This window comes from Nymphaea colorata, chromosome 10 (genome assembly GCF_008831285.2).
Source record: "Nymphaea colorata isolate Beijing-Zhang1983 chromosome 10, ASM883128v2, whole genome shotgun sequence".
Lineage (NCBI taxonomy): Eukaryota > Viridiplantae > Streptophyta > Magnoliopsida > Nymphaeales > Nymphaeaceae > Nymphaea > Nymphaea colorata.
The window spans coordinates 17,505,076-17,530,249 of record NC_045147.1 but is presented as its reverse complement, the minus strand read 5'-3'; the positions used below and the strand labels follow the sequence as shown (position 1 = coordinate 17,530,249).

The 25,174-nt window shown below is 40.5% G+C and overlaps 3 protein-coding genes across 4 annotated transcripts; all 3 read right to left on the bottom strand.

Annotated features, from left to right (window-relative positions):
* Positions 1 to 1,446: 1,446 nt before the first annotated feature.
* Positions 1,447 to 6,290, bottom strand: LOC116262946 (transcription factor bHLH94-like). 2 transcript variants are annotated; one of them, XM_050080215.1, is made up of 4 exons: positions 5,575 to 6,290; positions 4,656 to 5,054; positions 2,738 to 2,853; positions 1,447 to 1,501 (listed from the first exon to the last, which is right to left on the bottom strand). In XM_050080215.1, exons 1-3 carry the CDS (start codon positions 6,028 to 6,030, stop codon positions 2,752 to 2,754), a joined length of 957 nt encoding a protein of 318 aa, XP_049936172.1. In that variant the 5' UTR covers positions 6,031 to 6,290; the 3' UTR covers positions 1,447 to 1,501; positions 2,738 to 2,751. The 2 variants fall into 2 exon arrangements, with proteins under 2 accessions (XP_049936172.1, XP_031498352.1); XM_031642492.2 differs by lacking the exon at positions 1,447 to 1,501 and having other exon boundaries at positions 2,568 to 2,853.
* Positions 6,291 to 12,666: 6,376 nt separating this feature from the next.
* On the bottom strand, positions 12,667 to 14,244 carry LOC116261762 (RING-H2 finger protein ATL52-like). Its single transcript, XM_031640607.2, has one exon. The coding sequence runs from the start codon at positions 14,000 to 14,002 to the stop codon at positions 12,854 to 12,856; it is 1,149 nt and encodes a 382-aa protein (XP_031496467.1). The 5' UTR covers positions 14,003 to 14,244; the 3' UTR covers positions 12,667 to 12,853.
* Positions 14,245 to 18,046: 3,802 nt separating this feature from the next.
* Positions 18,047 to 18,637, bottom strand: LOC116262917 (RING-H2 finger protein ATL54-like). Its single transcript, XM_050080165.1, has one exon. It carries the CDS (start codon positions 18,635 to 18,637, stop codon positions 18,047 to 18,049), a length of 591 nt encoding a protein of 196 aa, XP_049936122.1.
* Positions 18,638 to 25,174: the final 6,537 nt, after the last annotated feature.

Genomic DNA, 25,174 nt, shown 5'->3' with positions numbered 1-25,174 from the left:
TTGATTTTCTGTCTCTGACTTTTTTGTGGAGCATCCTTCTGTTCGCAGAAGTTTCATAGGAGCACGTTAAGATATCAAAGGTTCAGCAACAACGGAGTGCATATTTGGCCATTCCCCAGCACGATTCGTTTCAAAAAGACCTAGTTTTGATGTATATTCATGTCACGCAAGGGCTTTAGAATGAACGACCAGCTCGTGGCATGTAGAATATAATATAGAAGCTAAAGGGCATGATTATGCGTTGAATTTGTTTATAAATATACAACATCTGTATGGTTTGCTTTGGTAAAAAAGGCTTGAGCTTATGATTTTCGACTATAAGTTTTCAAAGTAAATTCAATTCTAGCAAACAAATTTTCTATTTTGTCAAGGTTGACTATCTTAGAGTTATACATGCGAGAAAGGTCTGGAGTCTGGACTTATACAAGAGGGTAAAAAAAGGGATGATTTTGCAATATATTCCACAATTTAGGGATCATTTTGCAAAAAAAATATTTATAATTATTTCTTTATTGTACTTTTGAAGATAAAATGTTTAATGTCTACTTTTGCGAACTCCCCCTCACGGGGCCGAAAGTTTTCAGAGAAACCGTGGACTAATAGATTCCATTCCACTCGCAACTTTTCACGCAGCTTTTGGAAAGGTAAAATTTCTCAAAAATGTCTTCCAAAACGACCTCACAAACATGTACAGTATTCACACTGCTTCTCCTTTTTGTATAATATATGTTTTTATAGCTAAATTTATGAAAAATTACTGCTAATATGACAACAAAAGCTATGTGAACTTCACTAGAATTGACATGAACAGATGGTCAATCATCCTAACTCTATTAAAGCATCCTTATTTACGGCTTTTTTCATTCTTTGCTTATACGTAACATTAGAAAACCAGTGTTTGGCATTAGCTAAACAACTAGCATCTAACATCAAAATTACAGTAAAGCAGCTCAAGAAACGTACTGTAGTTGGACGTGAGTGGTTAAATGAAAAATTTTGATGAAAAGACCATCCGGATTTACTTTCTCGAAAATCTGAGTCACAGAAGAAAAGCAGCCAACAGGGTTGATGTATTTGGTTTGACCATGACTGTTAGATAGCCAATCCATCATTCGTCGCACAATCCAAAAGTAGGCGCAAACCGATAGTTCAGAAGACAAGATGAAATATATCATGGTTGTTTGGGTCATGTGAAACTGGTTGCTAGTGTTCTTAGGTCTGCGAACGTGTGAAATCCAGTGTGACCATTGTCATTCCATGGTGTCTGTACTGGATCTGATTGCCGACACCCCAAAGTATTTAAATGGCTGCATCTGAACCGTCGGAAAAAATATGATCATCGCACTATGTATCCGTGTAATTATTGTGAGGACTCACCATGCAGAAAATTGCAAGATCATATCGGAACAGCTTAATATTCTCACCCGCTCTTCTTTGTCTTTCCTCCCATCCTTCTCCGAGAAACTAATCCGCCATTTGAGATGTTTGTCGACATGAGACACTGCAAGTTTGTACACCTTAATTTAGATGCAAAAGCTTTAAAAATCACCTTACTTTCATATCATATCTGCATCTAACAAGGTCAGTCGTTCCATGGTTAAAGTCCCTTCTACAATGCACACGCGAACAAAGTTTGTTGTTCTACGTGAGTCGAGGCGCCTTTCAGAAAGGCTGCCATCTGGAGATTAGCGACCATCCTTCCTCCTAATTCTCACCTTCTGATTCCTGATACACACATGCTCTTATGATCTTACTTCAATGATAAATGATCAAAGTACAGTATATTTGGTTGTCTGTTGTTCCTCAATAGTTTGTCCCAAAAGATGTGAGAGATTTGAGTACTTGATCTCATGGAAATGAAGACCTCAAGTCCGATCTCCAAAGTGCACAGAGCTCACGTTGACTTAATCCAACGTATTAGTTTGCGATTTACTGTGGCATCTCCTTAATTTCTATGCAAAGAATTCACTAAATGATGTCTGAAAGGCCAAAGGTTTGTTATTATTCCCTTCACATGTGTCCTTCTTGACTAGTCTGTAGACACAGTTTAGTTTACATATGCGGAGGTTCTTGTGATCAGAAACTGTTGGGTGGTAATTAAGGGGAACCTAAGAAGGAATTTGAACCTAAATAGGTGATTGTCAGGGATGGAGACTGACCATCAATTGAACCAGACTAATGACAGGAACAAGTGCAGTTATAATTGAAGTCACCAGGCAGTCTCTTTACACTCACTATGGCTTCCTTTATTTGAGCACAGATAGCCTACAGAGCGATCAATCCATTGATAACTCTTAGCCTTACAGGCCATCTTAACAAGAGCTAAAAATATTCGAACTTCTCTGACACCACTTTGTGTGGATAATCGCATCGATTTAAAGAAAAGGACGCAACTGTTCATTATTCACATTAGTTATCTTCGATTCAATTACATAGAACTAATTGAAACTTAAGATCGCATCTCGATAATCAAGAAGGCAAACATCACGGCTGCAGGTGGCCTTTCGGTCCAGCCACCACTCGGGGTATTGCTACAGAGGAAACAAGCTGTACAAAATGCTTCGGATTTTGATATGGTCTTTCATCAACTGAAGAAGAAAAGGAAAAGACATGGCATTTACAAGAAAAATCCGCTGACACTGTTTATTATTTGTGTTGGAGTAGATTTAGCCTCAAAGCTACAGAAACATGCTGAATCCTGACCGATAAAGTTACTGAAGAATGAAAAACTGATTACCAAGTCTCGTTTGATCAATTTAAGCCTAGACCATCTTCCGCATGAATCCTCCCCATTATCTGGTGCACTGCCGTCGCTATTTCACCTACTGATGCTAACTGGCAATCCTCTTCGACCTGCAAATATCACAGAAAATAAATCAAGGAAAATAAATCAAGGAAGATACATGTGTGTAACTTGTAAGTGCATGCGCACACACGCACATGCATACACAGAGCAGGTGAAGTTTTCTGCAGTTGAAAGCCCTTGGAATGTCAATATTGTATTAATGACTTTTGAGCCACGAAATTGAGACAGAAGTCACTTGACTGAGATTCATCAAGATGTATGGCAGGCCACAGATGGGTTAGTGCAGGCTTGCATACAATATGAGACACAAAAGCTTTTAGAGTGGATTGACACCAAGGGTGAAGAAGGATAACTCTGAACCTAAACTTGAGCTTATTTCTGCTTCTCCCACCCCCGGGCTGTGCTGGCAGCCAGTATGACCTACTAGTAAACTCATCTTGCACACGCTTCCACACCAAACAGATGGGGAAATTACAGGGAATATAATGCCATTTTGGTATGTTCGTAGCATAGGAACCCACTCAATCAAACTGTTTGATACGAACTTAATTTCTTGTTTTTCAGTAAAGCAAAGTGGGGCGTAAGACCCAGATCTTTCTCTGAAAAATGCACATGTGCTTCAGAAACATGTGTTTCAAAAACAGAATGCTCTTACCAAACGCCCTCTTATTTCTGGCTCTACATTGTAAATCCTTAAATTTAACTTGTCTTTGATGGCACAGCAGCCAAACTACAACGAGCTTAGGTGACAGCTGTTGCCTATGCTAATCTTCTTCTGTCTAGAACCATATAAACCGTCATGTGAAATTCCCGTTAGAGGAAAATGAAACTCCCTACAGCGGACATACCAAACTCTGCAGCTTAAAATGAATAATCTGGTTCATGCATATATTCAATCAGAATGGCCTGCCACAGACGAATGGGTAGTTCATCAAAGAGAAATCGACACAAAGGGATGGTAGATGAACAGCCAAAGCTCAATTCATAACAAGTTATTTTACAATTTGGGAGAATACATCCAAGGGTTCCAGGGCTGCCTCCCCTTATAATGTCTTCAGACTCATTCAATTTATATGTTTATTTTTTAGCACTTACAAGAAATATAACTTCATTTTATATTATTCTTATTAGTATTATTGAACTGAAAAACCTTTTCATGATCCCAAACCTTAAGATGGGTGGCCACCCGACGGAGAAGACGAGAAAAGGAGCGGCTGAGAAGAGGGCCGCTCAGTGGTCCAGTCAAAGAGACGCTGACCTCTTTCCGTGGTCCTCGCTCTTGGAGACCACTAAACAGAGGTGGGGACCGCAAAAACAGAGAAAACGAGCGGTGCTTATTCATCATCCGTCCTCTGTGGGCACCACAACTATGTTCATATACATACGTGGCGCGTATTGGGTATCACTAAAATTTGGTGATATTGAACATAACTTTACCGATGAATATAGGACGTAACTTTTATCTCTCTTTGTTTGTACGCTGGAAGTTCGTATCATTGTTTATAGAGAACCTATGCTCCCCCACACTGGATCACATCTCTGTCTCTCTCTTTTTCAATATACACACGCGCGAAAATATGTTCATGCATATTTTCTCAAGGCTTCGATATTTTTTTTTTGTACATGAGAATATATAAAAATTAATTCATTTATTTTGCTTAAGATGTCTGGACGTTGCAGCTTTTCCTGTTTCTTTTTTGTCTTGATTCGGGGTCACAAGCGCACATGGTAGTCTAGTTCAAGTCGGGATTGTTTCTTTTCAAACCAAATTGAAAAAGCCAACTCCATGGAATGATTTCATAGAAGAACTGGGCGCACAAGGACAAGATAGGGGTAGGAAGGCTCTTACTTTGGCACTGACAGAGTAGAGGACCATCTCCTCGATGCTGGTGACGTTGAGATGGAGGACGGCGAGTCGTAGGCTTTGGAAACCAGCGACCAACTTGAGGAGCTGCCTTGGTCGACTTCTGGACAGTATCTTGAGGCTGGCATGGCTCTCCACGAGAGCGACCTCCACGTCTGCGATGCCCGACCTGTTCTCGGCCACAGGCTCGCTTGTCACGCTGCACCGGCTTGGGCCGAGCAAAGTGCAGCTGTACTTTTGGAAGGTGGGCAGATCTGCCAATGAGGGAGGAGTCCCGCCCCTCTCCTTCTGCTTCATCCTTTTCTGAGCTTCCAAAGATTGCACGAGATGCTCCAATTCCTTGACGAAATTTATTGCTCCACCAACTATCGATGCTTGGTCACCCTGTTAATCCAGTGAACAGGAGACAACAGAAGAGATTATAAACATCGGTAGCTACAAACTAAATAGCTAGTTTTGTTCAATCTGTAAGCACAAGCAAACCTCTCTCCCTCTCTCTCTCTAAGTTGCAGGTATGCATAGAATGTTAAGATGGAAGCAGCAGTAAGCTCATTAGCTCAACAGTAGCTAAGGTTGACGTAAATCAATCTACTTAGCCGCGTGCATATGGCAGCCAAATCAAGTATAACAATACAAGCAGCTCGAAAGACTTCCGAAGATCAAGTTCGGCTTCTGTCACAAGTTATATTCAAACTTTCTATTCGACAGCACCCAACATGTGGTGGCCCTCCTGATCGAGAACAAATATCCACATCTCTGATTTTCCAGAGAAAAATCACAACAGTATGTAAAAGCTCTTTAAAATATTTCACTTTTACTGTCATCAAAATGGCGAATGGAACTCATAATCATACATGTGCAAACATCTAAATACGACAGAAGGTTGATAAAGAAAGTAACAAACCCTTTGAGAGTAGGATGGAGGCATCAAAGACCGCAGGACGGCAAGGTACTCGTTCATCTGCTTGCGACGATTTCGTTCCACGGCAATGTGAGTCATTCTCTGGTTCTCAACTTCCTCCATGTTCTTGCAACCCCTGGACCTTCTCCTTTTCTTTCCCCTCGCATTTTCAGCGGCCTCCACTGCTGCCTTGGAAGCATAGCCAACGGGCCTAACACGATTCTCTGAGAGAGAAGTCGCGCTGCAGTGAACAGTGGAATGTAGGGAGGCGTCCAACTGATGACCACTATGGACGTCCATTGCTGCGACCGCTTCTTCTTTCCCAATGGGATAGAGGAAGTCAGAGACCTCATCATCGACCCCACTGAAGGCGGTGCTAAAACATGCGGTAAATGGATGCGAATCCTTGCACGCAGAGTTGAAAATGTCGTGGGGGAAGCCAACCGCGTCAAGAGCCATTCTGGTCTCTCCTTGGCCTTGCTCTGTAAATAGATGGAGAAGTAGAGATTCGAAGTGCTGCCGTTATTGTTTAGTGGCACTAAACGGAAACAACAAGAGGAAACGGTCAGAAGTTGTCACTAGAAATCGCAGGCCACCTAGTGAAAAAGAAAACCCTTTTGGTGGATTTTCCTCAGTTTAGAAAGCTGCCTCCCTTTCTTCAAGGACTGGAGCCTTTCCCAATACGTAGAAAACCTTTGAGAGAGAGAGAGAGATTTCCACAAGCGAAGGCAAAAAGAAAACGAAGACTATGTCCTTCTGGTTCGTGCGAAAGAAGGAAAGGGACACGGCCTTACTTGAACAGCACAGAGGGGGAAAAGACACACAAAGGAACAGCGAACAACAGGGCCTTAGGCCCGAATCAACACTGGATGACAAGAACCTTCTGACACCGAAAGGAACGTAAGCCCCGATGTATTGGACGCCAAAGGCTGACAAGCCAATTGCGCAGCCTCAGATGACAGGGGGGAGTCCCTGTGACTTGCATTCCCAGCACTGCAATCATCTAGATTTATGGCCACCTCCTCCCTCTTCCTCTGTCTGCACATGTACTTCTTTCAGCAAGCATGAAGTTGTGTCTATAAATTACATACATTGGCTAAAGACATTCCAGGAATTGTTGCCATTGCTGAATAAATATCACAAGAAAACGAGCCAAGTTGTTAAGCACCTATTTTCTTATTGGTTTTTCGAATGGTTGGCCTAGTTGCAGAGTGCTGAAGTTGAACCAAAGAATCTAGGCCTGTGGGCCTGTAAATCTCGTGTTTGCTCTCCTTCCTATTAGTAAATGTTCAGCATACACAATATCGGGCATAGTTTTTGAAAACTTGCGTTGCTTTCCAGCTCCAGCCATGTCACATTTGGATCCACTAGGGGAACGTTAAAATTTTCCAAATTGGGTTTGGTTATGCAAAACTTCTTGGTTGGTGTTTCATGGTAGTACAATGAAAAGCGAACCAGAAACAAATGTTGAATCACTTGTGGATCTGTACATGATACATCACAGGACAACATTGAGCGCATAGGTCAGCAGGAAGAGAGCCTGTTGCTGGTCAAAACCCTGCATTTCCTCATCTCCAATTTCACGGACTGTTGGATCAGGATGTCCGGGTCTTTGAACATGGCCGATGTGTTAAGGTGGTTCACTTTATGGTACGTTTTAGCTGTGTATTGCAGAACGGTAGGTTCTCTTTCTACCCATAAGTTTTTGTCTCATCCTATCTATTCCTGTTATCAACATTCAACAGTACAGTCGAGAAAGATCGAGGTACTGATCGGAACGTCTTTGTGCATGCAACTCTTGCAAGTATCCAAGTGGTGAAAAGCTGATCCAGTTTCTTGGGGCTTGTAATTAACAGAGGCCCTGTTGGCTGAGAAAACTAAAGCTGAGATCTTTGATCTTAGCGTAGCACACGATATGTTTCCATGAAAGTGACTCGAGGTAAGGTTGATTCGCAGCAACGCTGCACCTCCTCCTTCGTGAGTTGTTTTCGCTACACACACAGGGCACTAACGTGAAGCCAAAGAGTTAGATTTCCAACCTTCTGCAAAAGAAGAAGCAATATTGGCAAGAAAGACTACTACAGCGCCTCGCTCTCGCTTTAGCTTAACGTAGACATCTGATATCTAGGCGATCGGCGAACAGCGGTGAAATTGACGTGACAATTCCTTTACTGTCTCCTTGCGTCGAGGCTGGAGCGCCGGGCTAGTCTCCTTAGGCTTTGCTTTGCCAAGTGTTAAACTATGATACCTCCCTCAAAAAAGTTCACGCAAATGTATGACACTATGTAGACTGAAGTTCTCATTGTGGCAATTTAATAATTGAAACGATTATCAACGAGCAGTCTCAAATTCATGGAAGCGTAGGTGCCTGTGAAAGACGCAGATCGTAAAATCATGAGTCTATAGGATCAATCAATCAAAAGCTAAAGATGCCCAGATCTGTTACTGATGTCAAGAGTCTCTGCTCTCGATCTCCATGGCAGTGAACCATGCAGTCGAATGGCGTTCCATATGACCCCATGCTAGAATGCAAATGGCAAATGGCCGAATAAGTGAAGAGGACTGATCAAGTCTTCCCGTCCATTCTCAGTGATCTGTTCAGCTTCCTGCTAAGGACGGTCCCTGAACTTATCAAACTCGCGGAGAGAAACGGTCCCTGCCTTCCATCTTTTTAATTAATTCAGCGGCTGAGCTTTACCAAGATTCGGGGAAGGAAAGAAGGCAAACAGATACGCCCGTTTTGCTCATTTTCTTTTAAAATTTTCAGAGAGGAAAGCAACAAAGAGGTCGCAGAGTTTGCATGGGCGGGGGTAGAGCCCTAACTTCTACGTCTAGATCCTTGTCTTCTTCTCCTTGGAATCGCACCTTTTGTCGGACCCATCGGTGGCTTCTGCCACCGGCCCCCCCATGGTCAAAACATCCAAGATGGTTGCTGGCTGAGTCCAGGTAGGCTCATAGCGGCCGGCCGGACCTCACCACCTGACGATCTGGTTTTGGGGTTTCTGGACCTGCGGGGAGAAACAAGCGGAGGACTTGCTACTTGCCAGGGCAAAAGTGGGCTCCATTTCATGTGCTTGTGTGTTAGTGTGACCGTTTGTTACTTTCTAAGCATTTTGTGTGCCTTTGTGCGGTCCAGATTAAATGATAATGTTTTTACTTGATTTAATGATATAAATAAAATCAATCTTGCCCTCTGATGACCAAAAATGCTTTGGAGTGATCATAGTTATTAAAGTTGAAATCATGATCTTTTGCCACATAAAATTTTAATGGGTCGAGAGTTTCAAATTTTTTTATGTTCTTTTATATCTGAAAGCTAATATGTAAGTAGAGTAAATTATATAGATCACAGTGATCAAATTACGTTAGTCACTAAAGTTTGAGCCCGCTATTCTCCAAAATTTAGTTACATGCAATAGTACTCAAATTTTACACACAAAACACACACACTATATATATATATAATACTCTGACACACGAATACGTGGGTTTAACCCATGTACCCGAATCTGATACGCAGACATGCATATCCGAATACGAGACATGGGTGGAACACACCAAAAAATAAACTATTAATTTAATGTTTTTTTTCATTTTATCATTTTTTTGTGATGCATCCAATTATTTTCATAAACAATCCATTTAAATACTCAACATTTTTGTGATAAAACAAACTTTCTTACGAGATTTCCAAAATTTTCAAAAATTACCGTGTCCATATCGGTATCGCCGTGCCCGTACCCATGACATAGTATATATATATGTCCAGTGAAAAGGTAAAAGAAAAAAAAGTAGATACGTAAAGGTAAGATCACAAATGAGGATGATACAAAATAAGATTGCTTGAATCCATTAGTACTATTGTGTGCAACTTAATTTTGCAAACATCGATTGAGGAGCAGCAGAATTTTGGACATGGAACGTCCGTATCTTTAACTCTTACTGGCATATGTTAGAGACCCAAACTGCTGGTAACAAAACGGTAGCACTCGAGCTTGCACTGTTGTTCAACTTTCCATTCAAGGGTTGGCCAAGGACAATTATTGACACTATTCTAATTGAATAAATTCCAATCTTACGTCTCTAATTTGATCGCGGGAATGGCTATACAGTGTCGCGAGTAGTTTTGCCTTACTGGGTTATAGAAACCCCGTAAGAGTTTCGAACATTTCAAGGCGTTCTTCATTTTTGGTATTCCCAGGGCAATCTGCTTAGATTGCTATAGAAGCATAAAGACGATCAAACAGGGCAGAATTAGAGGGAAAATGTGCTTTCCACGTGAGACAATCAAATAAGTGATGCACTTAGAGTAAGTAACATGCTGGTTTCTTTATGTTCTTCAGATATAACACACTGAATTGGCTTCCTTATGCGGTTATGAATCTTTTGCAAACTTCAAGGTTTGATTACATTTAACAGGATTACATGTAACAGGGGCGAACCAGCGCCCAAGAAATCTCCTATTGAAGAAAAAGAACAGCCGTAAAGGGCTGCAATAGGTTTCCTGCAGCTAGCCTCCTGTAATGTCATCAAACACACTGAACAGCCAAATTTATCATCACCAAAACCAGCTGCAGATGAAGTAATTTTCAGATAAATTTTCCATATGCACTGCAAGTGGTTGGTGTTTCCAAAACCCTCCAGTACTCCGTACCAATTGTTAGTTCTGAGAAGAAAACGTGAAAACCTCCTGTTAGCCAGTGGTACTAAAGAAGCATCACTAAAACGTGTGGAGTTCTTGATTTTGAAGCCCATTTGTCGTTTTGATCAAGTCCACTAGTACATGCCTTCTTTTCTCGTTTCCCTTGATGCCAAGATGAACTGAAATCTGGTCGCCAATGGGACAAGCAACGTGGCCCACTTAGGGTGGTAAGTGTACCCAGACGAAGGACTCCCAAGACTCCGTCTTCTGCCCATTTTCAAAAAATGTGTACATTTGCAGACGTTACAAGCCATTCCACCTGATCTTTTCTGCTTAGCTGAGTCTAAGACAGATGAGTTACGAGTTGAAGTTATTATTCTGTGAAAGGTTTCTGACCAGAGCTAGCAAAATCCTGTCATGCCCTTTGGGATAAGTAAAGATGAATACATAGACATGACACGTTCTTGAGTCAATTAGATCGCCCTTTGTAGGTGATTCATTCAATGAAGAACATCAGAAAAACTTCAGAATAACATCAATACATTATCTTGGCTGCACAAGTGTGCATTGACCATCTTCCTAATCATTGCTCAGCAAACATATTCAATTCTCGATATCCAAACCGGAAGTTTGTTTTCACTGAGATAGTCAAGCTAGAAGGCTGTATAAAAGATGCGTTGATTTTACTGTGGAACAAGTTCGCTGTAACTAGCACAGCAGTGGGACGTGTTCTGTATCATCAACTTTGCTTAAAATGATCATCTACTTGAGAGCTCTAACCATCTTCTTAAAACCGCATTTTCGTATGAAAAGAAATTAGGGCTTGTTTGGTTGGAAGGAAAGGGAGGGATTGAGCAATCCCTCCTGTGTTTGGTTGGCTAATTAGAAAGGAGGGAAAGGAAGGGAAAGAGAGAAAGTCTGTTTGGATGGAAGGGGAGGGAAAGGAAAGGAAAGGAAAGGAAAGGATTGTATAGTGTAAATTCAATCCCTCCCAAATCGGACGGATTGGGAGGGAAAGGAAAGGGAGTAAGTAAAAAAGTGTTGACTGCCCACAATACCCCTCCACGTTTTTCCTTCCAACCTTTTGACTATTGAAGGTATTATTATAAATTGTATCGTTTCCTTTCCATTCCATTCACTTTTATCCAAACAAGCTTTTATAATCACCTCTTTCCATTCCATTCCATTCCCTTCCCTTTCCTTCCCTTTCCATTCCTTTCCCTCCCTTTCCCTCCATCCCTTTCCTTCCCTTTCCCTCCAACCAAACAGGGCGTTAGAAAATTTCAGGTTAAGTCTATATCAAACTTATCCAAGAAAGAGGCAGCTAAGTTAAAATAAGCTACAACGTTCTTTTAGAAGGTTTTGTTGCTGTATGTGTCGGTTAAATTATCAGATATGCAACTTCTAAAGTGTCTCTGCAACATTAGCAAATGACCAGCCTTACAAAGCATTTATATTTATAATGGGACGTGCTTCTGCTAGCGAGAAATCAAAATTGAATCACATTCTGAAATGATGCGTGATTTCAACATCCAAACAAACTGTAGGCTTAAGCCTTAATATGCTGGTTATAATCACCAACAAGTAAGTTCCTAAACTAATCTCAAGCAGCCCAAATGCGTTTGCATAAGTATCGGTTGAGCAATTCACATTAAGCTAAAACAAGCTTCAGCATTACATAAACATTATACGTCGAGGATTTAAAGCAGCTAAAAATTGCAAAAGCCAGATTCCCATTTAGGAAACTGTATCATCTGTTTATCACCATACGTTACAAGGCAATGTTCAAGGCGTAGATCAAGTTACATCTTTGCTACGAAATGCAATTGAAGCAGAAACAGTCATGCTGAGATAAAGAAGATGCAAACAAGGGAAATCATCCTCTTTCCGAAAAACGCAGCTGCTGGAGGGTGCTTCCATCCCTGTTATTAAAAGGAAAAGAACCTGTACAGAGGAATATCAAAATGAAAAACAGAGGACGTATCCCTCTGCTCAATCAAAAAGCAGAGTGGGGGAGCAACCTCAACGGCCATCCCAGGACGTTACTAATTGAGATCAAACTCTCCTCCTTGTTTGCTAGGAAGTCTAGTTGAACCAGAAACACTGATGAAGAGATAAAGTGAAAAAGCAAACAAGGAAAATTTTCCATTTTGTTTCTAATGAATGAGAAGTGAATACAACATGATGCCAAAAATGGGAATGTATAACCATTCAAGATTACTTGCACATTTATATCTAGACAGATCCTTCGCATATTCATCAGTCCTCCAAAGGTCTTCTGAAACATAAAATTTACACGCAGAAGATTACCGACTCAAGATAGCAACAAAGCAGAAAGCTAACAGAGGAATTGGTTCTGGCATTCCTGCAAAAATGATTCTAGCAACAGATTTCGAACTCACTCAACACACAATTTGCGATGTAAGACAGTGTGCAACATAAAAATTTATAAGTAAACAAACTGTTGATCCTATTTTATGTATAAGGTTCTTCTTTTCGTACTTTTTAGTACAGTTGCCGCGACTGAGGCGAGATTCACCAAGCTTCTGAGTTTGAGAAAGCTGTGAAACATGCATGCAGAGGACTGCTCCTCCGTGGAAAGGAAAAAAAAAGGACATGGAAATGTCGTAGGAACTTCGTTCATAGAGGAAGAACAAAGCTCCGATTACGCCCATGTTTCGAAAAGAAAAAATTTGTGCCAATAGAGAAAGATCTCCTCATGCAAGACGGGCCCTTCTGCGGACATGGCTCCCTATCAACTTCTCTTTCACTTTTATCGCCTCTCTTTTCAAAGGGAACTTCTCTGAACCTGGAAAACCCTCCCAGATTCAAGTTTCCACGATCTGATGATCCTGCTTCCACCACCGATCCACATGGAAGATCCGAGAATTCGCGGGCCGAACTCGTTGCCAACACCGCAGGTGCATGCATCCTAGCCAACGAATTTAAGGACACAGATCTTCTGACCGGTTGAAATTCTGTCGTCTCATCCACTGTCATCCCATTTTGCTCACCGCCGCTAGATTGGCCACCAAGCACCCCAAGAACATCAAGATTTGTCATCACCGTTTCATTTTCAAGCCCCGATTCTCCAATTTCAACTGCCAATGAATCTGAATTCCTGCTCAGATCGCCGTTGCTATCAGCCGATTCTAGGTCATACGATGCGTCCATTGAGGAGGGCCCTGTAGCGATATTATCTCCAGAAACTGAATTAAGGTTATTAGCGAAGACCGGTGCACGGCACAAGGGACAATTAACATGAGCCCTTAGCCATCTATCTATGCACTGAAGGTGAAAGGCATGGCTACACTTGGGCAGAAGCCTGAGATCGTCACCATCTTCGAACTCGCTCAGACAAACTGAGCACCCCGTTTCTTCCACTAGGCCCTCCCCACTCTTGAATTTGCAGGAAGTAATCGAGTTTATGAGCGATTCATCGAGACCCACCGTGTTGATGTACCAAATATAGTTGATCGGTTCTTCGCCCTCAAGAAACTGATCCATAGCAGGCGGCGGCGGCTGCTGCTGCTGTTGCATAGCCCTCCGGTGCGGACTCCTTCTCCGGTACCACCTGACAAACGTGATATAGAGGCTAACGAACATGAAGACAGTTGAAATAAGTACCAACGCCATAACAGATTTTGTGAAAAAGAGGTGATGATGGGAAACTGCTGGTGGTGGTGGCAACGGTGGCGGTGGCGGTGATGCTACTGGGGGTGAGGCATAGTGGAAAGACGCTTCTTCTTCCTTGCATCCAGCATAAAAAAGGGGATTATCTTTGCCCATAGCTACCGAGTGCGAAGATGGAGCAAGGGAAAACTACCAGACCGTGGAAGAGAAGAGAGATGGACCAAGCTGGGGAGATCCGAGAACACCCAGGAACTGAGTTGGGAGAGCAAAATCGAATTCTGTCTTCCTGGAAACCATGGCAATTACAGATGCGCCTGGTTGCAGAGGGATTATCAGTGGGAGACAAATCATGCACGTCTCAATCCCACCCCGAAAGTCAATGGGGAGCAGGTTTTGCCGATAGTGTCGCCGTATTTGTACCATTCTTTTTGCTTGTCCAATTGCATTTTGCCGTCTGGTCCACCATGGCGCGCTGAGATTGACTCGTTCAGTAGACCGAGGGCAGGCCGAAGGAGTCTATCCAGTTCAGTGGCTGAGATAAAGTTACGGAAATTCTTGAATAGTATTGTTTTCTGAAGAACATTTGCTGTTTAAATTAAGGAAGAATTATGCTAAAATGCTGAGATTTTATCATCGACTAGCTTTAATGAATTAGTTTTAATGTTAAAACTATATATGTAAATCAGGTGGATGCTAAAATCACATTCCTAGAAACTTTCTTATAAAACGAAGGAAAAAATATCACGTTTTGAAAGGAAATATATAGGTTTTGTTGAAGCGCAAACCAAATCTAGGGAAACCAGAATGGCGAAGGTGTTAAAAAATTGATCCACTTCATCGTTGGCAGATTGGAGACCATTTTGGGTTTCGCATAAAGTGTCCTTTGAACCTTCCCCATTTACGCATTTATAACCTTGTAGTTGCTTATGAATGCGAGTAGAAACAATGAAAAACTTCACTCATTAATCAACATGCCATGGAACATTTTCTTCTTCTTCTTCTTCTTCGTCTTCTTCTTCTTCTTCTTTTGAGAATATAAAAGGGGGAAGCCAATTTTCAACCATCTAAAAGCAGACCCGCAACTACTTTCACTCTAAAATTCCGACTGAATGTTTGCTTGTTCAAAGAAGCCCAGATCCATGGCTACCCATCTGTGACAGTGATGGCCCTACGGCCCCCAGACCAACTTCTGTGAATCATTAGAAGATGGTGGGGTTTATGCACCACCAACCGTCGACTTCTTGTTTCTTTTCAGCCTAATCTATGAACAAGTGGAACCATCCTCAATTTTCTTCTTCCGTTAATATATTGTTTCTTTCTGTCGGTGAATCTTTAGAAGATGGTGGGGTTTATGCACCACCAACCGTCTTCTTTTTCAGGCTAATCTATAAACAAATGGAACCAACATCAATCTTCATCTTCCTTTATAATATATTGCTTCTTTCTGTAACCTTTTGGCTTTTCCATCTAGTGCTCATGAACTCCACTCGACTTATTAGTCAAGAAATCGATCAAGACGACCAGCATGGTTGAATATTTTAGTAACTGTATATGTGAGCTGCTGTTTTCAATATTTTATTTGCACCAAATTGATGAGAGAGGGAGATGCTTCCGTTTATGCGAGTCGTCGTAGACGTGTAATCCGGTCAAAGGAAACCGCGTTTGCTGTTTTTATGTTTGCGTGTGTTTTTATTTCAAGAAGCATCGAAGGAGAAAAAGAGAGAGGGAGAGAATGTGTGTGTGGGTGCGTGTTTTTGATGGGGATCGGTGCCAAAAAGTCTGTGGCTTATCCATGCGTGTTAAAGAATGCGGATAGAGATCCATGCACATGAAAGTGTGGCTGTTGATCAGAAAGTTCACCGGAAGTTTCAACCTTTTTGACAAATTTGCTGGCAACGAGAACGATGATGAAATTTTGAAAAGGCAGTTTCTGGCTTTTAATTCTCAAATGCTTGTTGGAACGATATCCATATGTGCAATTTTAATCAAAATGACTGTATCTCCTGACTTCTGAGCCTTAACCTAAGACCCTAAGGTTTAGTGTTGCTACAAATTCCATGCTTGAAATTGTTTGTAGCATTTCAAAAAGACAAATGACATCTAAATATTAAAAAGTTTAGTTCATCAAAATTTTCTACTGTTTTTGGGTAAGCAGAAAGGAATCCACCCAGAATCCACCCACTTGAGTGACAGGCGGCATCTTATCCTCCTTCCTCTTGCCCTTGGGTTCAAGAGCTGCCTTGAGAATTAGGAGGTTCTATAGTGCATCCTTCAACTTCAGTATTGCATTTGCATTTGTAGTTCAAAAGATCAGCATTCATGAGAATCAAAGTGAAGATGTGTCGACAACATGTTACTCATGCCGACCAGTTATGTTATGCCACTGTTTTCAAACATGAGAAAAATCAATTCATGAATAGATTTCCCGGTTTCCAATGTTAAAGTTTGGAGTTCCAGGAAGGCTTCGCAATGTGGCATTGACTTGGCTTTGCTGTTTTTGAATCTAAGACGGTTTTTTGTGCTAACGAATTCAACCCCCAATCTGTATGTGGGTGCTTATATAAGGATTCGCCTGGAGAGGTTATAAAGGGTGTTACTCGAGGTGCTTTTGTCATGAATAACTTCTCCAAACTGAGAAGTTCGATCCTTTAGCGGAGAAGTTATCCATGATAACTTGTCTCACACTTAAAGAATATTCGTGAAATGTCATGTAACACAGTTATTTATTGAATCTTATTTCGATTGCTAAAATCCATGGTGCTCAAATTCGGGTTGGTGATCAGATAAATCCTATTTATTGATTCTACTACGGAACAAATTCACTGCAACTACCACAGCAATGGAATGTGTTCTGTATTATCAACTAAGTATAAAATGACCATCTATATGAAAGCTCTAACCATCTTCTTAAAACTGCATTTTCGGGTAAAAAGAAATTAGAAAATTTCAGGTTAAGCGTATATTAATTTTTTCCAAGAAAGAGGTAGCCAAGCTAAAGTAAGCTTCGAAGTTCTTTTATAATATTTTGTTGCCGTATCTGTCGGTTAAATTTCGGTCACATATGCAACTTCTAAAGTGCCCCTGCAACATTAGCAAATGACTAACTTTACAAAGCATCTATATTTCTAATGGGACGTGCTTCTGCAAAAGAGAAATCAAAACGGAATGACGTTCTAAAAAGAAGCGCGATTTCAACATCCAAACAAACTGTAGGCTTAAGCCTTAATTTGCAGGCTACAATCACCAATAAGGTAACTTCCCAAACTCATCTCAAGCAGCCCAAATGGGTCTGCATAAGTATCAGTTGAGTAATTCATATTAAGTTAAAACAAGCTTGAGCATTATATAAACACAATATGTCGAGGATTTGAAGCCGCCAAAATCTGCAAAAGACAGATTCCGATTTAGGAAACTGTATCATCTGTTTATCATGCATGACAAGGCGTAGATCAAGAGTTACATGTTTGCTAGTGAGTGCAATCGAAGCTGAAACACTCATGCCGAGATAAAGAAGATGCAAACAAGGGAAATCTTCCTCTTCCAAAAAACACAGCTGCTGGAGTGTAGGCCTCCATCCTTGGCATTAAAAGAATAAGAACCTGTACAGAGGATTCACAAAATGAAAAACAGAGGAGGACATATCCCTCTGCGCAATCAAAAAGCAGAGTTAGGGAGCAACGACCACCCCAGGCCATTACTGATTGATTGCAACAGAGGCTGAACGGATTTACGAAGCTTCTGAGTTTGAGAGAGCCTGTGAATTTCACATACATACAGAGGAGTGCACCTACGTGGAAAGGAAAAACAGGACATGGAAATGTCCAACGAACTTCGTTCATAGAGGAAGAACTAAGCGCCGATTCCGCCCATGTTTCGAAAAGAAAAAATTTGTGCCAATGGAGGAAGATCTCCTCAAGCCAGACGGGCTCTTCTGTGGACATGGTTTCTCTTTCACTTTTATCTACTCTCTTTTCAAAGTAAACTTCTCTGAACCTGGAGAACACTCCCAGATTCACGTTTTCGCAATCTGATGATCCTGCTTCCCCCATCGATCCACAAGGAAGATCCACGCGTGCATGAATCCTAGACAACGAATTTAAGGACACATATCTTCTGACCGGTTGAAATGCGGTCGTCTCAGCCACTGTCATCCCATTTTGCTCACCGCGGCCAGATTGGCCACCAAGCACCCTAAGAACATTAAGGTTTGCCATCCACCGTTTCATTTTCACGCCCTGAGTCTCCAATTTCAACTGCCATTGAATCTGAATTCCTGCTCAGATCGCCGTTGCTTTCTCTACCATCATCCGATTCCAGAGCATATGATGCATCCATTGAAGGGGTCACTGTAGCGATATTCTCTCCAGAAACTGAATTAAGGTTATTAACGAAGATCGGTGCCCGGCACAAGGGACAATTAACATGAGCCCTTAGCCATCTATCTATGCACTGAAGGTGAAAGGCATGGCTACACTTGGGCAGAATCCTGAGATCGTCACCATCTTCGAACTCGCTCAGACAAACTGAACACCCCGTTTCTTCAACTAGGCCCTCCCCACTCTTGAATTTGCAGGAAGTAATCGAGTTTATGAGCGATTCATCGAGACCCACCGTGTTGATGTACCAACTAGGGTTGGTCGGTTCTTCAACCTCCAGAAACTGATCCATAGCAGGCGGCGGCGTCTGCCACCGTTGCATAGCCCTCCGGAGCGGATTCCTTCTCTGGTAGCACCTGACAGACGTGATAAAGAGGCTAACCACCAGGAGGACAGTTGAAATAACAGCTACCATGGCCATAATAGATTTTGAGAAAACGAGGTTATGATGGGAAACTGGTGGCGGTAGTGGCAGCCGTGGCGGTGGCGCTATCACAAGACGACTATATCGTGATGGTGGTGATAGCAAAAAGGGATGATCTTTGCCCATAGCAACAGAGGACGAAGATGGTGCAAGGGAAAACTACCAGACCGTGGAAGAGAAGAGAGATGGGCCAAGCTGGGGACATCCGAGAGCACTCAGGAACTGAGTTGGGAGAGCAAAATCGAATTCCGTTTTCCTGGAAACCATGGGCAATTCTAGATGCGCCTGGTTCCAGAGGGATTGTTAGTGGGAGACAAATCATGCAGGTCTCGATCTCATCACCCGAACTCAAACGGGTGCAGGTTTTGCCGATAGTGTCGCCACGTGCCATTCTTTTGCTTGGCCAATTGCATTTCGCCTTCTGGTGAACCATGGCGAAGCTGAGATCGACTCATTCAGTAGACCGGAGGCAGGCGAGGAGTGAATCGAGCCTGCAGTTGAGTGGCTCAGATAAATCGAACGGAAATTCTTGAAGGGTATTGATTTCTGAAGAACTTTTTATGCTTAAATTACGCTAAAATTATGTTAAAATGCCGACATTTTATCACCGACGCAAATTTTAATGAATCAGTTTTAATGTAAAAACTCCTGATGCTCCTCACCGGAAGAAGCGGATGTTCAATGACTTGCTCAGAAACACATTTTGGACGAAACTTCCTACTCAGAAAGAGCGCAACAGAGGCTCCCCCCTAAACCAACACTGTGACAGTGATGGCCTTGCTCCCCCTAAACCAACACTGTGAATCTTTAGGGGTTTATGCACCACCGACCGTCGACTTCTTTTTTTTCAGGCTAATATATAAACAAATGGAACCAACCTCAGTCTTCTTCGACCAGAAATGCCAAAAAACTTACAGAAAGAAACAACATATATATATATATATATATATATTGTTTCTTTCTGTAAGTTTTTTGGCATTTCCATCTACTGGTCAAGGACTCAAACTTCGAAGAGTAGATCATCCGCCACCTTGACTTATTAGTTAAGAAATTGAGCAAGACGACGAGCATGGTTGAATATTTTAGTAACTATATATGTGAGCTGCTGTTTTCAGTATTTCAGTGGACATTTTCCCGATAGCGATCTTATATTTTTGTTTACTGCAAGTTGAGAAAGCGGTATACTTCCTTTTGTTCGAGTCGCCGTAGACTTGTAATTTGGACAAAAGAAAAAGAGTGCGGATAGAGAATCCACACAAAGTCTGGCTTTTGATCAGAAACTTCAAGAAAGTTTCTTCCGTTTTGATGAATTTCGTGGCGTCGAGAATGATTGAGATGCAACTCTTGAAACAATTTAATAAATTTTTCTATGGAAATTGAAAAAGGGAATCGGAAAAATCACTATAAAGAAGAATGGAAAAAAAGGTATCCTATGAAAAAAAAAATTGGGAATTTCTATGTCACAATCCAACCAAATCACTCTTCTCCATGTCACTTTCACGAGGTTGCACCTTGAAAAATGGCACTTCTCAAATATATTTTTAGACATTCTGTCTAACCATCGTTCGGCCTTAATTACGAAATGTATGTGTATCATTAGGCTTAGATATCTATCTATGATTTCTCACAAATGAAAAGTATAGATTGTTTGTAGCTTTTGAAAATAAAAGATATTTAAATTTTAAGAAGTTTATGTTACCATTCTCGGGTGAGTGGGAAGGAACCCACCGCCCAAGTTAGATGCGGAAGCCCACCATCTTTCCCCTTATTTTTAGAGTATATAGCTGTTTTAATATATGAGTGGTCCTACAATCTACTTTTCAATTTGAGTGTCACACATGTCATCATTTGCAATGCGGAGAAGTAGCATCCACAAGAATCAAATTAAGAATACATTGACAACATGCCACTCAGGCAGGCCAACCGACTATGCTAGGCCATTGTTTTTACATCAGAAAAATCAATTCATGAATAGATTTCAAGGTTTCCAATATTAAAGTTCAAAGTTCCAAGGTTAACGTTAAGAAAGACTTTTATAAACGTGACATTGACTTGGCTTTCTTGATTTTGAATCAAAGACGGTCTCTTGTGTTATTATTATTAGGGCTGAGAAAAAAAATTATCAAGATGACGCAAACTTCTAGCGAAATTCAACCCCCAAGCTGTATTGGGGTGCTTATATATCAATGTGATTATAAAGGGTGTTATCCGATATGCTTTTGTCATGAATAACTTATCCAATCAAGCATTGGAACTGAATTTGTTTGGATTGTAGCTTGAATCTATTGAATTTTGTTTTGAGGTTGAACTCATACTTAAATCAGTAACAGGAATTTGGCTCTCTCTTCCTTCTATATAAGAAGATAGTGAACGACTTAGAGCTTTTAGTGACTGATTACTGGTTGTTAATGTCCTTAGCTTAATCTTGTAGTATGTATTAACACACCTTCTTGGGTTTGTTTTTTAGTCTTCTTAAATCTAGTGTAGCTCAACTTACGTAATCTCAAGCAACATCAAAAAGGATTTCGTTAAGCTCATATGAACGTGGAAGCCCATATTTGTGTGTGTGTAGAGTCTAGCCTATAATCACAAAATGTTTCTTCAGGTTAAAGAGGTTAACATGAGTTCATTAATAGAGGAAAAGGATGATTTCGCCCTTAACTATACCATAATACATGAAATAATGGAAAACAGAATTAGATAGTTGATTTCTGATTCATTATATAAAATCCTATTCTACAACTGAAAAAAGGAAAAGGTTATTCAATTAGTTTGCTGGAAGCCCCTTATATATTATAATGAAGTACTTCTATGTCCCATCCTCGATATCATCCCCTATTTTATATTTATATTTGAACATTTTGTTGTCCTCCCTAATAGGTCATAACCTTAGAGATGAATTTGTGTGAGTAGAGTGGGGGATGAATTTAGAGAACGTGAAAACTAAAAAAGGATGAATCTCGAATAAAACTAATAAGATAAGAATTATTATGAAAGAATCTCTCATATTCAGCCCGCATTAATTGAGGATGTTACTGTGAATTAATAGAAGAGATATGCTTTAATTTGAGGGTTGATGCAATTGGGGAAAGGAGAGCTGAACCTTCTTTTGGAAAAGAGTTTGTTTCTTTTTCTTTTCTTTTTTTTTTGAGCAAAAGAGAGTAGGGGCCAGAGGGTAGGAGTCCATTGATGACAGATTTCCCTTTCCTTTGTAAGTTTTTTACAGTATTTTCCTTTTGTAGTTGCTGGCTGACCTATTGCAGATGCAGTCTGTTTCCTTCCTCAGAGCTGTGCCAAGTTTAGATCCGGAGAAGTTTTATTCTTTTGCTGATTGTATTCATTCAATTCTTTTATTGAATTATGGAGGCCTAACCTCCCAGCAGGGAGCATTCGGATGATATTGCCACCATAAGTGCCGAAAAGAAAATTTTGCTCACTGTTATCGTAGTTTTGATCTCCTAGAGCCATGAATATTATAAAAATTCTCTCTCTCTAATAGTGAGCACCTTCTCATCGTCAGACTCTTTGGCACGCCTTGTGCAGGGAGATGTTCACTTTACTATTCGCCTACAACGCCGTTCTTCGTCTACTGCTGGGTGATTCTACTGCTCCGTCTGTCTACTCTCTCTATTATGTTTTTTGTGCTACTAACTTGTATATTCCGTTATTCTATTTTGTTTTTGTGCTTTGTTCTTGTAGTTAGGAGACTTCTTGTCCCTAAATTTTTTGTTATATATTTCCATTTTATGGGTTCTCTCTCTCTCTATTTAAAGATGCATGGTCCTAACTCCCAATTGGGTCATTTGGCTAATGGAATATGGTAACATTTGGTTCCATGAACTAGCAACACTCCACTTTGAAAAGTTTAGTCATACATCTAAATTTATGACAAAATTTAAGGAATTTATAAATAGAGTTGTTAAGTAGTTTGTTGTCTTGGTTAGTAACTTTTTTGAAACCGAAACCACTATACCACTATAATTAAGGCCCAAGCCCCGTGCTGGAGTTATTACAACTAATGTGCCATGATATGTTCCATGAACCTACAACAGTTTATGAAAGTATATGTTACAAACTTTCATCAATGAATCATGACAGATCTAGCTTGATCTCAAATGGATTAATTCAAGCTAGCATATCCAGAATGAAAAAATCAAAGCCAGCACTTGCTATCAAACCGTTTCATATACATCGGATAAGACGTTATTCTTATTCCATTTATATTGGGAAAACATTGGTTGTTAATTTGAATGGAAATTGGATCTAGGTCTCATATAGATTTTTCAAACGATATAAAAGTCCGAACTGAATATCGGGTCTCTTCGATGAAGCCCGAATGCTAATACCAAGTGTGTGAGATGCATTGGAAAATCTATTCTTGCCATACTTGAGCGAACGATAAAACCAAATTCACATGAGCAGCCAAAAAATAAAATAAAATCAAAGATATTTTTTCCCGATCTATACGTCGTATACTTGTGGAAATTTATCTTTCTGGAAACTACAAGCTCGAAAACCAAAAAGGACCCAGGACGGCCAGCTGTTTTTGGTTCGGAGGGGCACGTGCCTACCCTGAATGCATTTGCAGCTGACGCACATACACATTTTGCACATGATATCTGTGGCAACAAATATATGTTTATAGAGAAGTCGACACTGTTCATTGTTACAATGGCACGGTCGACCCATTCGAGTAAAAAATTAGCGAGAAGACAAGGTTACGGTTCAATTGGCTTCGTCTCAATCCCGTCAAACACCAAGTTTGCCTCAACATAAATAATTCTTGATCTAAACAGTCCAGATTTAGCTCACGTAACTGTGCAACTTAGATTCGAATTCGGTAACAAAACTTCATTGCTATTAGTAATCGAATTTAAATTTCTTTACTGGATCCAAGTACGCAGATCGGAAATCTGATTGATGATGGGGTACACTAATCCATTTACATCTACTATTGGATATTACTTTGATCTCGAGGATAAGAAAACCTTGTGTCTAGTACTACATGATGGAACCCTGTTGAGCTCTTAAATCTTAAAAGGGCGCCCTATTAGGAGAAACAATGTCTGCTTAAAAGAATGCATGTTTTTTATGATCAGTATAATGTTCTATATTCCAAGAAGTATGATAGGTTATTTGTAGATCTAATAGTAAGGATCACCCCATGTTTGTTATTTAAGTCTTTTAACTTAACAGGTGTAGCATAGTTGGTTGGACAGACAAATATATCAAAGGTGTGTCGTTGGTTCCTATTTGTGTTACTCCTTTCGATAGTAAAAGTTGGGAGGATCACGATACTTTAATTGACAGGTCTATTGCACCCCACCCATATTCCAGACTCCAAAAGTAATGAGAATGTCGATTTTCGAGCCTTTCTGACAAAGGTTTGGCATTTTTTGGTAGCATTTTTTTTTTCTTTGTGAAATTCCCACCAATTCTTTGATGACGTCTACTGCATTTGGCATCACTATAAAGACCTGGTGGCCATGCATGCAATTGGGACATTCTTTAGATTTTTCAATGGAATTAGTGGCCGACGATGGGTGGTTGGCTGCCATCGACAACACCTTTAATGTCACCCTCTCTACCAAACTATAGGACAAAAAATTTCGTTTCAAAACCGACATTTTCACCAGGATTGCGAACATGGGCCTGGCATTTTTTTTTTTTTTTTTGCAAGTTATATACCGGAAACTGGCTGTCGGCGAAGGCGCCTTTTTTACCTTCATCCGGGAAGAAATTTCACGTGCACGGAAAGAAATTACAAAGACATTACTCATTTATGCCATACGTTTATTTCATTGAGTTGAATTTTTGAGTTCAGGAGGAAGTATTTCTTCCTTTTTTTCGCTTATTAAGAGGGGAGGGTGTAATATTAGATCATTAATTGCATAAAAATAAGTTAGATTAAGTGAATGGATAATGTATGTTATTTTTAAGCGAGCAGGAGGATAATTTCATCCTACCGCTTAAAAGAGAGTTGAAACTTTCACCCACCCCCCTCATTCCCTAAAATTATAGGATCTGTTTTTTGTGCTTCAAAGTGTATCTTTATCATGCTTCAGCTTACACCTTCGTAGCTTTTTGTTTGCAGCACAAATAATTGACGCCCTTTAAATTTGAAACAAAAACTGACTACCAACCAGTCCCGCTCAACCCCTGCTTTTAGCCGAGGAAAAATGGTTTACCAAATTATTCTTCAATAAGATGCATTACATATATGGACCTCAGTAGCTTCAAGTTGGTCGATTTAAATCTCTAGATACAAACTCTCCCATATTCCACAAGCACAAAACAACTGTGTTCGTATGCATTGGATATAAATTTGGCTGCCTCTTTCTTCTTCGATTTTGATGCATTGATTTTAAGTTAAGTTTGTGAAGAGGGAGGAGGGCGAAGCGGGTTATACATCCTATTAATGCACAAAATTTGTTCATGCACCAGTGCATGGTTAATAACAAAAATGCATCTGATTGATAAAAAAAAAAGGCCAAAAACAAATTAAAAGATTAAAAAGTACATCTCTTT